The sequence below is a fragment of the Phragmites australis genome, chromosome 15, assembly GCF_958298935.1.
Source record: "Phragmites australis chromosome 15, lpPhrAust1.1, whole genome shotgun sequence".
Lineage (NCBI taxonomy): Eukaryota > Viridiplantae > Streptophyta > Magnoliopsida > Poales > Poaceae > Phragmites > Phragmites australis.
The window spans coordinates 14,546,267-14,562,535 of record NC_084935.1 but is presented as its reverse complement, the minus strand read 5'-3'; the positions used below and the strand labels follow the sequence as shown (position 1 = coordinate 14,562,535).

The window sequence follows — 16,269 nt, the reverse complement described above, 5'->3', positions numbered from 1 at the left end:
GGACTCATTCGTCGAGAAGTGCCAGATAGGGTAAGCTTGGACTAAGGCAAACCCAAAATTCAAGCTTGGGAAGCCCTTGCTGTCGGCAGATCCACTTTGGTGGGTGGGACAACCTTGTGTTGAGTTGCATAATTTCTATCTGCAAGGTTGTAGAGAGAAGAAGATTTCCATTGTCTTATGTTACCAAAATCGTCACTTTTTGACTAGGGACTTCTACTTCCTCGTGGGCTTCAACGACTTATACGACCTCTTTAACCTCGATGGCCTGGACATAGGGTTATTGCGATGCTTTACATTGTAAGCCCTTTCAAACTAGATGTTCATTAATTATTACCACTAAATTCTCTAATCTAACTAATTTCTTATCTGTAGACACTTGATACAAGAAACGAGGAAGAAGGAGCCCTTCGGATTCCTTGACCCCCAAAATATGTCGATTTCTATGATGCAACAACAAAGGTTTGTTGTGGAATATGTGGCAAGGGCAATGAGCCACTTTTTGAAGAGGGACTACCTGATGGCCATCCACAACACGGGTGACCATTGGATCTTACTAGTCATTGCCCCCAAGTGGAACTTGGTCTGGTACCTCGATTCATCAAGATCAGTGCTGGGACCTAACGGCGAACTGGGACAACGTGACTATACTGTCGTCAAACAAATCCTCAACAAGTAAGCTCTTTATGACTTAGGTTACATATTGAACTTTTCAAACTTACACCAAATGTTGACTATTGGATCCCTCTTCGTATGTAGGGCTTTTGACATGTATATGTATTGTGATCCAAAGTACGATCCGATGGAGCCCCACACACTGACACATAAGACCGCCTTCACGGTAAGTGCCAGCAGATATATTTGCAAATACTCTACTACTACATTTTTTCCTTTCGAACTGACAGTTTTTTCCCTCTCCAGTGCCACCACCAACCACCGGGCAACTGCTGCGGATTCTACATTGCGCGTCACATGCAACTATTCATGGCAGCAAAGGATATGAAATCCTCATATGTAAGATAATTGCATAGTCTTTTCATTGTTGCTTTTATTCATTACAAATATCTGATGATAAAATGATTTTGCTCACGCTAATTGCATACTTTTTCCATAACTACTTTCATTAAGCAGGAATTCGGCGTACCGGATGGCAACATCAATGAGTTTGCACTCTCCAACATTCGAGCACGGATCGCCTCATTCTTAATTACCGAAGTCATCTCTTTGAAAGGCGGGTTCTATTGTAGGGAGGCAGGGCTCTGACTTATGTAATTTTTGGTTGCACTTTCGACTTATGTAATTTGTAACTATCTTGATGTGGACTTGCGCTATTGTACATTTTGAGGACTTTTGATTATGTAATTTGTGGTTGCATATCTCGTGACTTTGTCCCTACAATGTGGGTCATATATGGATGTCCCTACAATGTGATTCACTAATTTGTGGTTTCATATCTTCAAATGAATGGTGATTATGGAATGAATGTATATCGATGTGTCTTATTTGCATGAGAAGACGGCTGACAAATCATGACATTGCTTTAGGATGTAGCTAGGAAACAGGTAAATCCCTTCGAGGGATGAGAACATTAGTGACGGGTGGTAAATTCACCCATCACTGATGATCGAGTCCCAGTGACGAGTAGCTTTCCAACCTGTCTCTGGGACTCCGTCATTAGTGATGGGTGGTAAATACATTCATCACTAATGACTCATAACCAGTGACGAGTGGTAACACCCCGTCGCTGATGACTCGATCACCAGTGACGGGTTGTAGCTACCAGTCACTGGTTCTAGATAATTAGTGACGGGTGGTAAATACACCCGTCACTAATGACTTGGTCACCAGAGACGGGTTGTTGTTACCACCCGTCACTAATGACAAAGTCCCAGAGACGGGTTCGAAACCAACCCATCACTAATGAATCGGTCACCAGTGACGGGTTATGGTTAGAACCCGTCACTAATTACCGAGTACTAGAGATGGATTGGAAAGCTAACTGTCACTGGGGATCGATGATTAGTGACAGGTGGTACATACACCCATCACTAATGACGGTCATAGTGACGGGTAACATGACTTCTCAGGCCATAGGAGACACATTTTAGTGACAGGTCTCAATTATGACCCGTCACTGATGACTGTCATTAGTGACAGGTCCCAACTCATCACTAATGTTTTATCATTAGTGACACAATAAGAGTGACGGGTGTGGTAACCGTCACTAATAATGGTTATCATCCGTCACTAATATGTTGTTCTAGCGTAGTGCTTGAACCATAATCCCAAGGGGAGTCATGGTTCTCCATAACTTGCATCCTCACTTTGTCAGGCAAGTTCCATTCATCTGAAATGACAGTATTAGAGCAGTTATTGTCTTCATCATCCTCATCATCACCATCATCTTCATCTACATTTACAGATTCTAACAAAGCTTCTTGCTCATGAATTGTGTTACGGTCTACATTCTCGAGCTCCACAATGATTTCTTCAATTTCCTTCCCTGTACCAACCTGACCCTCCTCAACCTCTGCCGCCCACCTATGCACAAGAACCTCTGCCCCAGTCGTCTGCATTTGTTCAACTTCCTTCATCGACACTGCATGCCCACGTGTATCCTCTTCTTCCGGTGGAGGTGCTGCACTGCTACTATCATCCGTTTCTCTTGGACATGGTTGCACCATAATATTGAACTCAGTCCGACGCCGCCTGAACCACTCCAACTATTTCAACCACATGTCCGTCCGATGCACCAACTTTAACTCCCAACAAACTGGATTTAACGTACGAGTCCACATGCATTGCACCGTAATAGAATAAATTTGATGGTCAAGCTAAAAGTATTAGGTGAATCACATTTTCATCTCCTTTATCCTTATACCCTGCAAACAACTAGTTCTAAGTTACAAATAATTCAATAAATATCGTACTTTAGTGTAACGCATAATAATACAATCTTACAATATAATCTTACATACATCATCTTAACTAGAGTACCGATATCTAATTTTTGCACATACATAAATTTTATTGTTTTAACCTAATGCTACAATAATTAATACAAAGATTTCTATCTAAAATGAACATTTACAAACGGCACATTATTTTGCTAGTCTCTAGGTCAATCTAAATGCAAATAGATTGATAGACATACACACAATAAAAGAAAAAAAATTACCTTAACACTTCTTCTTCCTCCTCCTCCACCTTCTTCTCCTACCTCCTCCATTCTTCCTCCTCTCTTCTTCCTCCTCTCTTCTTCCTCTTTTCTCTTCTTTCTTCTATTCTCTGCCCGCATGCTCCTCTCTGCGCGGTCGAGGAGAACAGAGACGATGCGGATTGAAATGAGATAGCGCGGCGTGCGGGCGTAGGGCCGCGGTTATATCCGTATTTTTTGCCGTCCGTTCGGCAAAAATACAGTTTTTGCCGTACGGTTCGGCGAAAACTAATTTTCGCCAAACCGTACGGTGAAAACTGCCTCGTAACAGCAGCCATGCACTCCTATGCTGTCGCCGACGCCACATCAGCAATTTTCACCATACTATCGGAGAAAATAGTATTTTTTTCCGTACGGTAAGATGAAAACAAGATTTCACTATACGGTAGGGTAAATAAGTATTATTTTTAAAATTTTCTCGTTTTCGGAACTATTTTAGAAATATCCATACAAAAATATAATATTAAAAAATTTCCAATATCTCCGGTGCCCTCCTTCCACTATCCACCACGGTGACTGCACTAAGAGGGTCACAAAGTTACTAAATGTAATGCGTATTTTGTTATTCTTTTATTTTTCAAATAGGCATAGAGACATGGAGTATAGGTGAGACCTGTGCACTTGGACCGCCAGAGGAGAGCGGTGATGACATCACGGTCGACGGAGCTGTCATCCACCACCATTACGTATAGCACTGCCTCGTCCACCGGCATACCCCCATCACCTCATGCTTCGTCGCTTCCATTGATATGACTTGGAATCTCCTCCGCCGGGCGGCGTTATTTATACATAAAGATCGGGAAAGGAGGTGCGCTATGGCAATTCAATGGCCGGTGCGGATACGATTGTGCGCGATGCAGTGAATCTCCCCGCGGCCGTGGCGTGGAGCTGCTGACCTGCACGTCGATGATTAGTATCCTACCCACAAGTACTTACAACCCGATTGCTATCCCACTTTCTAATCCAAAGTGTAGCTACTTGCTACCTATTTTTTTCTTTCATATTATCTATTGATAGTGAAAAAGCTTATATACAGGAGTACAAGTAAATATTTAATGGGTAGTTCTTGATCACTACTTAATTTTTTCTTAACTTAATTAGGTGAAAATGAATCTTTAGTTTATTTTTTGAGTTTTACCCAACAAAATACAAAACATGCATCCCTACGTACATCTTCAATGATTGGTCTATAGTGCAATTAAAGTTTTAATTTAGTCCACCCACCTATGTTATTTTTGCAACCAATCATCGTATACATTTTTGTCTTGTATTTAATGCATTATGCATTATAGTCTATCTACTGATTAAAAATTAGTTTTTCTCTCTTCTTCACCTCTCTCCTCTGCCTAGACAAAAATCTAACATACCAGGCCAACAGAAGTACCTTTCCAGTGTGATTCCGAATCACAACACCTATCCCGCCTTACCGTTATGTTTTAAAAAAGCTCCATTGACATTGATTTTGATCCAACCCTTCTCTAGTGGCCTCCATGCTAACCTCTTCATCTAAGCAACAAATGGCAGAGACCTTGATCCACCAACTAGTCCCTTCCCCTTGCAGTCCACCAGATTTTGTTGTCGGACCGCACACAGTGTGTGTAACACCGTGATTTTCAGAATTTACAAATTTTTAAAAAATTTCAAGATTATTGAATAGCTTCAACAGTAGTATAGGTTTAAAACCTATTTTCTTAATCAATCAATCAATATAAGTTATTATTTTGTGTACATTGAATGCTGAGTTTTGTTAGGAGCTAGGTAAATTCATTAAAAAAAATTCTTTTTCTTTCTCTTTGGTGTTTCGAGTGAAAAAGATTTTGAAAAGATTTTTACAAAACTCAGTAGTGAATAAGTTAAGGATCTTAATGGCTAGAATTCAAAATCCTTAAATCCATCATCAATTCAATCCTTGATCATATCTAATCCTTCACCAGATCAATTCAAATCTTATCCAAATTCTTGTTTAAAGCCAATCTCTACTCTTTCTCAAATTCTACCCAAAATCTAAATTCAAATTCCTTATCTAGTCATATTCTTGTTCAACCTTATCTTTTAGTTTCTCTCAAATTCAATCCAAGTTCAATTCAAATTCAAATCCTATTCAAATTTCTCTGTAAAAGTTTTTTTTCTAAATCCTAGATATACCTAAAGTGTCTTTAGGCTCAATTTTGCTCAAGTCCAAACCCTTAGACAAGTCTTCTAGATGGCCCAACAAAGGATTCACGAAATCTGAAAATTTTCGCGGAGTCCTGGACAGCCTCATCTTCGCATGATGTTTTGGAGTTCAAAACGATCTCAAATGCAAATTTTGACAATACCAAAGTTGTAGGTCTCGTCGAGAGCTTCGATTTCAACCTATGAAAGTCCTCTTTTGGATAATGTAGCTAGGAGTTATGGCCCCCGAAATCAGTGCTGCACAGAGAAGTCCGAGTTCAAACAGTTTATCTTGTGGTATATTTTTGAAATTCAAGATGGCATTTTCAGAAGTTCCAATGACTACTAAAGTTGTAGATCGTTTTGAGTACTACAATTTAGAATCAAGAAACGTCCAATTTAGAGCCCGGACGATGGAGATATCATCCTTAGAATACAGAGCTGCGAAAAAGGAAATCGTAACCGATTCGAACTCGAATCCGATTCGTGTTCGGTTTGGACTCCACCTCAACCAGCCACCCATAGCCCTATAAATATGAGTTGCATGCCCTCTCCTACCCCTATTCCACGCCCCCAAGCCCTAGAAGTCGCTGCTGCCATGTCCGTGCGTCGCCAGAGCACCGCAGTTCGCCAGAGCCGCCGCTGCCGCCGCCCGTGATGCGTTACGTCGTCTTCTCCGCAAATCCTCCTTTCTCGACCATCAAAGCAATATGAGGACTCCTTCTTCCCATCCCTTACTATTTTTTTAGCATCATACTAAGTCCCTAGCCAAGCTCTAGCCCCGGCCAAAACTCAATCTATGCCGCCACGGTTGTCACCGTCGCGGACAGCCGCGAGACAGCCACATTGTAGCCGATTGGCATCAATGTTCCCGACCGACCAGAGGTTAAATCACCAAGCCCTTTCACCAGTTCATGTCCCATGATATTCCCCACCCCCTCACCAACCAGGTTGGCCATTAGAGCAGCCAAACCGTCAAAATCAAGGTCGATATACCCGCTGTCCGGTTTCTAGTTGCGTTCTACGTGCGCACCGGATTTGCATTCGCGTTCCCCGTCAATCCGAAAGCCGTATGGATGCACCAACCACATCACGGCGTGTCCCATGGAGTCTTCTACGTGACCCTAGGAGCCCATACCCGTTTGTGCAGCGACACGACCAGGACGTCATTGCCAACCACAGCACGTCGCAGCCATCACTCGTCTCATCTCTACTGATCGTTCTTCATCTCAGTGGATAATCTACCCAAAACCCATGCCATAGCATTGTGTTCTCGGGATATATGAACGTCTATGTTCAAACGGTTCCTCAAATTTCATAGCCAATCTCCTGGAACGCGAGTGTCTTCATTTCTGCATCTGTTCATGGTCACCACAAAACCTAGCAGCAGTCATCGCTGTTTTGCCGCTACCTCGAATTACCCCTTCCAAAACCAACCAAAACGCTGAATTAGTCTTTCCGCGTTCTACGCCATGCTTCCCTCGTTTCACTGAAACACCACTGAAGGCGACATTGGTGTTTGTGGCCACGCGCCCGATCGTCATCTCCGACGAAACCCGAACCACCACCGCTACATAGGGTGACCAATAGTATCCTTAACCTAGAAGCGCAACCTTCGCCCTTTTTGATCCATCATAGGTGATTGAGACTAGACCTCAGCGTATCCCTTCTTTAATCCAAGATGTTACTTGCATAGCATGCCAAGTCAGCGCCACATCATTCTACTTTGCCTACAACGAAGTCCAGTCTGCCCTACACTTCTTGAATCTTGCGCAATAAGGTTGTCAAGCCTGACACAGTGATTGTGCAATAAAACCTTTCCCAAAGGAAGATAGTTCCAGAAAATCAGCATTTTCTTTTCAGTCTAATCCATCTCCCGAAAGCTCATTACCTTTTCATCTTAACTCCAATTTAGGCGATTCTTGCATCTAAATGTTCTAAAATCATCCGTATCCAACCATAGTGTTTTTAATAATGTTTGGTATGTTATTCGTAGTGTTTTCCTTTGTGTTGTTTATCGGTAGTTCTCGCAATTAGTCGATAACGTTCCGGAGCAGTTCGAGAGACTTCAAAACCAAGATTTCAACAACACTGAGCAGCATTAGGTAAAAGGCAAGTGTCCTTGATCATCTTGAACCTATGATTTAAACGGTTTTATTTTACAAAACTGCATGCAGTGTCTGTCAATATGATGGGTAGTCACCTATGTTAGGGTTTTCCCTAGATTTTCCGTTATCATCCCTTGGAACCTATATGGTTTATGGTTAGGTATCTTTGGTGGGTAGATTGCTTAGCCGTGCTTTTGGGATACTAGGAAGTTTCATAATCTTGACTAATGAACATATGCAATAATAGTGGTTAATTTGTTAATGGTCTAGCAACATGGAACCTTAGGTCTTGAGCAAAGTTGGGTCAGTGATGATGAAGTTATGATGTTGATTTAGTGTTTGCTCAAGTAACCTAAGTAAGGATCGGTTCGTGGAGCGACATCCCAAGAAATATCGTACCAACCACGAGACCTGGTATGGGACAGACTTAGTCTATTAATTAGTGGATTCCAGTTTTTGTGTGTGCCAAACAGAAGAGTGGATATGTGAGGACGGCAAAGGCCAAAACTATTTGGTTAGTGGTATGAGATGTGTAGTGGAAGGGAATGGTGAAAACTTTCTGGAGCTATAAGGCGCAAAAGGGGGCTTCTGGGTGGTGTGAATATCACTTTGACGGTGGTGAAACCTAGCGGGCATGCACATACTAGATGAAACTTTGTAACAACTTTGAAATGACTTTCCGGGCGACACACCACTGGCGTGTGTTAAGTGTCTAGCTAACACAGCAACATGAAAATCACGACTCGTGGGGAAAGCTGGACAACCTATGCAGAGTGTAAAAACTGTTATAACAGTCGTGATCACGGTTATGAGAGACTTGGATCCTCACATGATTAGTGGGTTATGGTTATGAGTTTGGTTGTGGTTGTGGTTATGGTTCTGGTACAGGGAGTACTAGATGGTTGTGGTACATGGAGTACTAGATGGTTGTAGTTTAGTTTATAGTACAAGGAGTACTAGACGGTTATGGTGTGCAAGGTGGGGAGCCTTGTATGCTGGGCGTTGGACTGTATGTGTTACATCCACTTAATAATTGCTTAATATTTTTAAGTCCAAATCTGTTTTTATTACTCGTATTTACGCAAATATACCATGTGTTAGCCTATTCTAGATATAAGCCTGCATATCATTATCTTTCCCACACTTGCTGAGCGCATCATGTGCTCACACTTGCTATATTCCATATGCCATGCGACATGTGTGCTGCTGCTCAGTGAGTGAAGATGTTGAAGACTATCAAGATGAGGTTATGACGTTCTAGGTGCGTGTCTCCCGGTCGGTTGCCTGCGGTGTTGTTGGGCACCAGTGCTTCTGTTCCGCTGCAGATATCTTCATAGAAGACAATATATGTCAATTGCTGTAAGAGTTTAACATTATTTAATAAAAGTATTGCTTTTGTTACTTCACCTGTGACGTCCTTATGTGTGTTGAATATCCTGGGCATACATAAGCTGCATCTGATTTTGACGGTTAAAACCGGGTGTGACAGTGTGTCCCAATAGTTCTCAAAGAACTTAATCGAGCCGAGCGTTGAACTTTTTGGTCGAAGTGGGTAAGTTCATTGTGGACAAACCACGCACGCCAAAAGATTCAATATCTATCATATGGGGAACTGATAGATTGAGTCCTGATCAACGGAACTGATAGATTGAGTAACCATTTTGGACCAAAGTTAGAAAGAACATGCTCCAGCGGGATATCCCATACTGCATGCATGGCACCTCACAGATTTGCTACATGGACACAACGCATAATGGCATGATAGATATCCTCTGCTTCCATTCCACAAATATCATAGGTGCCCATCCGTTCAATCCCCCGATGCTTCTTATTCAATTTTGTGGCCATTCCATTATGAACCAATTTCCACACAAAAACCTTGACTTTTTGCAGTACCGGTAGCGACCAAAATTTCTTCCAAATTGGTCTTGTACCATCCGGCCACTTACTGGATGTTGTCATGCCCAACTCAAGATCATAACATTCTATTCCCAGTCTGTATGCACTCCGAACAAAGAAGCAATCCGATTTCTCTATGTGCCATGCAACAAAATTATTTTGTCATCTTTTGGGAAGCCCGATTTTTAGTATCTCTTCCAGATCATGATCATGAAAGAACCTTGTCAACACCTCCTCCTTCCAGCAATTACCATTATGTTCAATGCCGATGATGCGCAGGAGGTGGAGACAATGGCATGTAGGGAGGGCCTGGCGCTTGCATGTGAATGGGCCCCCATTCAAGCAACTCTAGAGTCGGGTTGCACCTTGGTGATTCAATATCTATCATCAGGGAAGAACCAGAGGCAATCTTTCTTCTTTATCGTCCAAGAGGCATTGGAAGTGTCAATACAGCTTCCTAAGGTCCTTGTGAAGCATATAAAGAGGGAGCATAATTTGGTAGCGCACGAGCTCGCCAAGCTAGCGAAAATTCTATGTCATAGTGCAGTATGGCATGACCGATCATCGGCATGTGTCGAGCTCATGATTGTAATCCAACTATGAGTAATTAATAAAGTGCCCTCTTTATCCAAAAAAAACCCTTATATCTGACATGTATTATTTATGGAGACGCTCTCAGAGCATCTTCATTTCATACATGGATGTACACATCGATACACTAGCCGCATTGTGTACTTGCATACCGTTGTCTGCTAGGTTGATGCTGGTGGGCATGGAGGATCATAGCATCGATTTTGAAGGGCCCACAAGGACCTTCCCACTCCTTGCTTGAAAGAGCATTGAGGTTCCGAGAACACGCCACTCTTGCATGGACAATGCTAATTTAATTGCTCCAAGATTTGTAGTCTAAAATGCCTAGGGGGCTTGGCATTTCGGATCTATAATGTTTCGATAGGGGGTCTCAGGTTGAGCTATCCTGATTGCAATATGGGCCAATTGCATCTACAATCCTATGAAGCCGATGTGATATAGATTCTTAAATCTTGAAGGACGCAATCCTAAAGGTTGGTTGCATAGGATTGTACAATGTCAAAAGAGGCAATAGTAAACCTCTAGAGAACTCCAAAGGCTTCATGAATGATATATTTCCCATGGTAGGACTTAGATATTTTCATGGAAGAGTGCAGAGTTTTTGATCAATGGCTAGGGTGGTGACAAGTGTCAAACATCCAAAGGTCACCTAGGCCTATAAATAGAGGTGCCATGCATCTTGTCATAATATACCAAGGAGCATGGTAGTAAGAGCTAGTAGATTGTAAGAGAGTAAGAGAGATGATGAGTGCTAGTTTAGCCACCAATTAAAGAGTGTTATATACTTTGTGTAATATTTTGGTGTTGTAATAAAGTAGTGTTTGTTTATAAGTGAAAGTCTTTCGATAGGTTGGTATCTTTTGAGTGCTTAGTGTGCATTGCTAAGTTGTGATCCATTGAAGGTTGGCTCTGTCACCAAGGATCACAATGGTCTGGGCTTCATCGAAGCTAGGCTCTGTGCCACCTGGAAGCCAGCTTCATCTATTGGTAGGCTCTACCACCTAGAAGTGAGAACGTGCCTCTTGCGTCGAAAGGACCCAGTGTACAAAGTAACTAGAAATTAAAAAGGTCTAACCGACCTGTGTGAGTTGGTCTAGCATAGGTTAGATCCTCTCAGAAGTGGGCTTAGGGCCACCCCATTTCCAACATACAAGATTTACTATCTATAACTCATGCGTTGCCACGTGGATTTGAATTGAATTTTAAACATAATCATTTAAACCGCATTTCCTTGCTATTTTGTTTATGAAACCTAACATGGTTGTTCTAGAAATGAGATACTTTTACTTGTTGTTGGTTGGACGCGAATGTTTAATTTCATCAGCAAGATGCAATAGGATTTAATTGTGATGGCTATTCATACTGTCAACTTGCTATACCAAGCCAATCTCACATTTCATTATTTAACCCACGTCTAGCAAAAAAATTTGCATTATGTCACAAATATCATATCCATGATTTCAACTTTTATACTTACATATTACGAAAGAAGTTATGCAAGGAGAAATCTTCGAGGCAAGGTGTGATCTAAACATGATTGCATTTTCGGAGTTTGGAAAAACATAATTCAAGATTAGTCGACCTTGATGAATATGCTTAGTCAGTAGGGAAATAACAATATGGAATTGGGAATTCAAAAACCAAAATCGTTAGGAAACATAATGAAAGTGTTTTAGGTATCAATGTAGGTTTAACATAAAGTTCAAGCTACTAATATAACTGGGATAATAGCATCCTATGTGATAAAATAGCATATGTGAAGGTACAAATCTATTCAGTTGGCATACTTCTATCTCCAAAACTTTCACCTAGCAAAAACATTGCATAATTTGATTGACTCAGCACAATTTGTGGCACCAGTCATCTTATTTTGTACAGAACCAAAGTGAGCAAATAGCCAATATATATTTCAGCGCAAAGCGGAGTTAATATTACAACTATCAGACAATGGGGCAAGCTCTTTTCATTTTTTTCAGAACCATATTATTTGTAAGACATTGGATATGGTCAGCTCAAATCAGAATGCATGGAGGAAAAAATGCCTCATGGTCACCATTATGTATTGCAGGCATATTTGATCCAAATAGCATAAGCAACTGAAAACCTAAACTAAAATGCTAGAGCTTGCTCCCATTCACAAAACCCTTCAAAGTTTTCATGTGCTATTGCTCCTTCCACAAATAGCTCACATAAAACTAATGCATCATGCAGACACAACAGAACTTAGGAACTTAGGAATCACAATGGAAAGAAGTAACTGATTTCATGAAAAGAACACATTTGTGGATGGAAACACTTATATGGAACATGATTGTGACACAATAGGAACATGAAGAATGGCTACATCATAAAAGTAATTTCCGATGTGTCTTCTCCTCATACATGTTTTTGCAGTTCTGAATTCTCATAAGTCGCATGTGTCCTCCAGTAAATGCTGGTTCCCATTCAAGCATCTACACATGAATCCAATGAAGCACTCATTACCTCGCTAAATGTTGAGCATCATAGTTTGAAGCTCACACAGAGAAAATGACTTGATTTGAAGCTTTGAAGTTGATCTTCCTCCATGATAGGTAAGTACTCACACCGAGTATCATATTTCCATTATATTTCAAGCTGAAGTCACCCTTACCCTGAGGAAGTAGCAATCGGCTGCCGATTCAGGGTTTCATTACATGCGTGTGCCTCCATTGTAGCTGGATTGCTGGAGAACTTCCACACAACTGCACTTGACTCTAGGAACACGCCTTGTTGATATCAGCAGATGGCGTCTACTTACCTACTTCACCAATGCTTATCTAGTATGTATACATACATGACAATTCAACATAGGTAAAATCTAAAAACTGCACATGCATGCTTTAGTCTTATGACATGTACACATATTTTTCTCCTAACAGTATACAAAATTACTCGCAAGTTTGAACCAATTTGCTTTTTTTGAAATTTGCTTGCAGCAAAATTGTTCACAAATTGTTCTAATTTTTTATTGAAAATATGCAGCAGCTAAATTTGATATTGTCTTCGAATTGTTCTAATTTGCTCACAAATTTTGTTGAACATCTGATCTGAATTGTTTTAACCTGTTTCTTAAATTGCTCATGGATTGATTCTAATTTGCTTACGATTTTTTGTAAAGTTGCTTACATAACTGCATTTAAAAGCAAACGAACAGATGGATTTTTATCAAATGCTTTCTCTATTTTTTGCCAGACATTGAAATGGGTCACAAATAAGTGTTGCAAGTCTAGATAAAAAAAAGTGCAACAATAGAATAAAATGCTCATGTTCAAACAATTTTTTTACCAAAAAATAGATATGCAAAAGCATGCGCATGCAATTTTTTGATACATCCTTCAACATATCCATCTCACAAACCTCAAGACACAAGATTTCTTGTGGACCAGTCACCTGGAATCTCCAACAAAAAGGGTCTTGAAACTCACATTCCACATACCTATGAGGTACGAACCACCTTCAAAGACTATTTGGATCGATGAACCCGATCCCTGAGCCAACCACATGAATGGGCTAGTGATTAGACACATCCAAAAGGGCCCTAAATGATTTGCTCATCCAAACCAGAATCCTTGACCTTGAATTCTAGTGGTAGTGGACAAGCTAAACATAATGGATTCCCCTAAAAAGAGCTATACATTGCTAATGTATGATACCCACTCATAACTCATTTGGTTGGATTGGTGGCAAGAATAAGTTGGGGTGAGTATTTTAGAGTCTGTTGGTCCCAGCTTCAATACCAGTTGAGAAGCTAAACAATGCGGCTTTGTTTGGCTAAGACTTGATTAATTGGAGTGAACAAGAATTTACTTCCTCCAATCACAAAATACTTATGGTTTTGCACATACACTGGGACAAACTTTTTTTTTTACTTAGACTATTAATATATTTTTAAACATTTAAGTCAAGAGAAAGAAGTAACACATGAGTGATTTCCATACTCCCTAATTTACAAGATTAAGGACATCATTAGTTCTAGTAGAGTATCTAGTGTGCATCCATCCATCTCTTTGGCTTAGATTACATCAAGTTAGCTTCTTAGCTTGTTACTCTTGATGATTGGTGTCACTTAGATGCCTTGGTGGCGTTTGATCTTGGTGACCTTTATGGTGGAATGATTGTTAAAGTCCCAACACGATGATGTACCGGTTGAGAGTCCGCTGATCCGGAGTGGAGAATGACTACTAATGCATCTAAAATACACATCATATTTCTTGGTGATTTCATGAATATCTTTGATAATTATTGCTTGGCTAACCCCTGATTCACTGTGATTTGCACGAGATTTGTTTCTCTTTTTAAATCCATAGGAAAAGGGGAAAATCTACAAAATCCTTGCAGATGGATGTGATGATCTCGTGAAAATGAAGCCAACCATACCAGTCGTGCCTCAGATGGATGCGATGATCTACGGGTCCTAACTTTGGTGCTCAAATTATGGTATCGTATTAGATAGAAACTCTAGGTGGTGTTTGGTTCGGCCTCTTTATGCGTAATCAGGTCACAGCGCTAACAAATTCCTTTAAATGTGTTTGTTTCAGTCGCGCCGCAATGGGATTACATGGTATCTAATAATGGGCCTACGCAATCCTAATTCCCGTCCTCTACCACCGTAAATAGATAACCATGGCCAACCCTAGGCCATGGCGAAAGGGGAAATGGCCTAGGGCCCATGAAGGTTAGGGGCCCTAACCCAAGTCCGCATAGAGTATAGGGCCTACATATTAGATGACGTATGGGCTAGCCATTATTAGATGAAGGCCCAAAGGTACGCCAGGAAGGATGAAGGCCCAGCTCTAGTGTAGGGTCCTGATTAATTAAGACTCGGTGCCCCTTCTCCTTTCTTTCTGTTGATCGCTCGTTCCTGGTGCCCTAACCCCTATATTCCTCTTCTCTCTTTACCGAAGCATACGCTGCCACTGCCACCTCGCAACCTTCCTCTCATGAATCATGTTGCCACCATTAGTGGTGAAGAAGACTTCAATTTTATGGATTCTCAACCTACCCAACTTCAATTACTTCACTTTGCATATTTCTACTTCAATTTCACTCATCTTTTTTAGAAAATGGAAACTTAAATTTCACTCAACTAGCCTCTGCATATAAGTTACTACTCCTTCATTTTCCTTACCTCGTGGCTCTGTTATCTAAATTGCCACTCACACAAAACCTGCCGCCCTATGCTGCTTGTAACCTCGATTTTTCTTGTTTTTATGATTGCCATCGATGGAGAGCAGAGCCGTGGGGGTGATAATTTGAGAGCCTCGTGGCTTCATTCGCTTGTTTCTCTATTTTCAGGAATTTTTCCACATATCATGCAGGTGAGTTCCTCTCAACTTTCCAGGTGCTTGTGTTCATTCTAAACTATTTGTATGGTTATTTATACTACCTTTTGGTAAGATGTCACATAGAAATTATTTGTCTGCAAGTGAAGTAGAGTTTTTATTTGTGTGTGTGGGGGGGGGTGGTAGATGGGCTGATAGAATCCTCAAAGGGAGATTAACAAACTATTTATGATGATCAACAAGGTCAGAAACCGACAATTTGGTTCCTTATACTTTAGGTAATATATGGTGACCCTCCCTTATCATGCTTTCGCTATTGCAATCTTGTCAAATGTTTTCTAGTAGTCTACTATGTATTGTTTATCTGACTTAATGTGTGGTTATTGATGCAAATTATTATACACTTTCAGCGTCAACTACTCTCAATATATGGTGGAATTATCAAAATAACTATAGATTATTACCACTAATATTCATGATTTTGTGATATAGTGCTTATGAATTGGTTTTGTAGGAAATAAGACTCAAAACAGTGAAATATGACATGTGCTGACACGAAGCCTAGTTCTCCATCTAAGACGGGCCGGAACACTGGCCCATCATCTCCCTGATGTCCATGAAGCGCAGCATGCAAGGCCCAACCTCACTTCAAGATTTTCTTGAAGAACTTGGAGACCAGCAGCCGCAACCCCTACTAGGTGAACTCTATGAACATGACAACTCCTCTGTATGTGGCGAAGGAGGGATGTTGCCACTTGCTAGCCTCCAAGGCAAAATCACCCTTGGATCGATATACTCCATGTCCTCCAGTGCCTAAATCCTCTCCACCGTCATCTCTAAGGGATTCCATCCATCCGCCATGGCTCTCATTTGGTTGCTAAGGGTTTTCTTGAATTTTTTTAGATGTGGAAGGAAGGAGGAAAGCTCGGAGATCGTGAGAAAGAAGATGAAGAGCTCATGAATGAAGGGAAATAGATTGAGGCCGACGTGTCTATCCCTT

At 41.0% G+C, this 16,269-nt stretch overlaps 1 protein-coding gene across 1 annotated transcript in view; it reads right to left on the bottom strand.

The window, feature by feature from the left end:
• Nucleotides 1–3,897, bottom strand: part of LOC133893523 (two-component response regulator ORR7-like) — a 41,431-nt gene extending 37,534 nt beyond the window's left edge. Inside the window, exons 1-2 of the mRNA XM_062334552.1 lie at nt 3,828–3,897; nt 3,688–3,730 (exon numbers count right to left, since the gene is read on the bottom strand). Coding sequence (XP_062190536.1) covers nt 3,688–3,730; nt 3,828–3,897 — 113 coding nt within the window. The remainder of the gene's footprint in view (nt 1–3,687; nt 3,731–3,827) is intronic.
• Between the last annotated feature and the right edge of the window lie 12,372 nt (nt 3,898–16,269).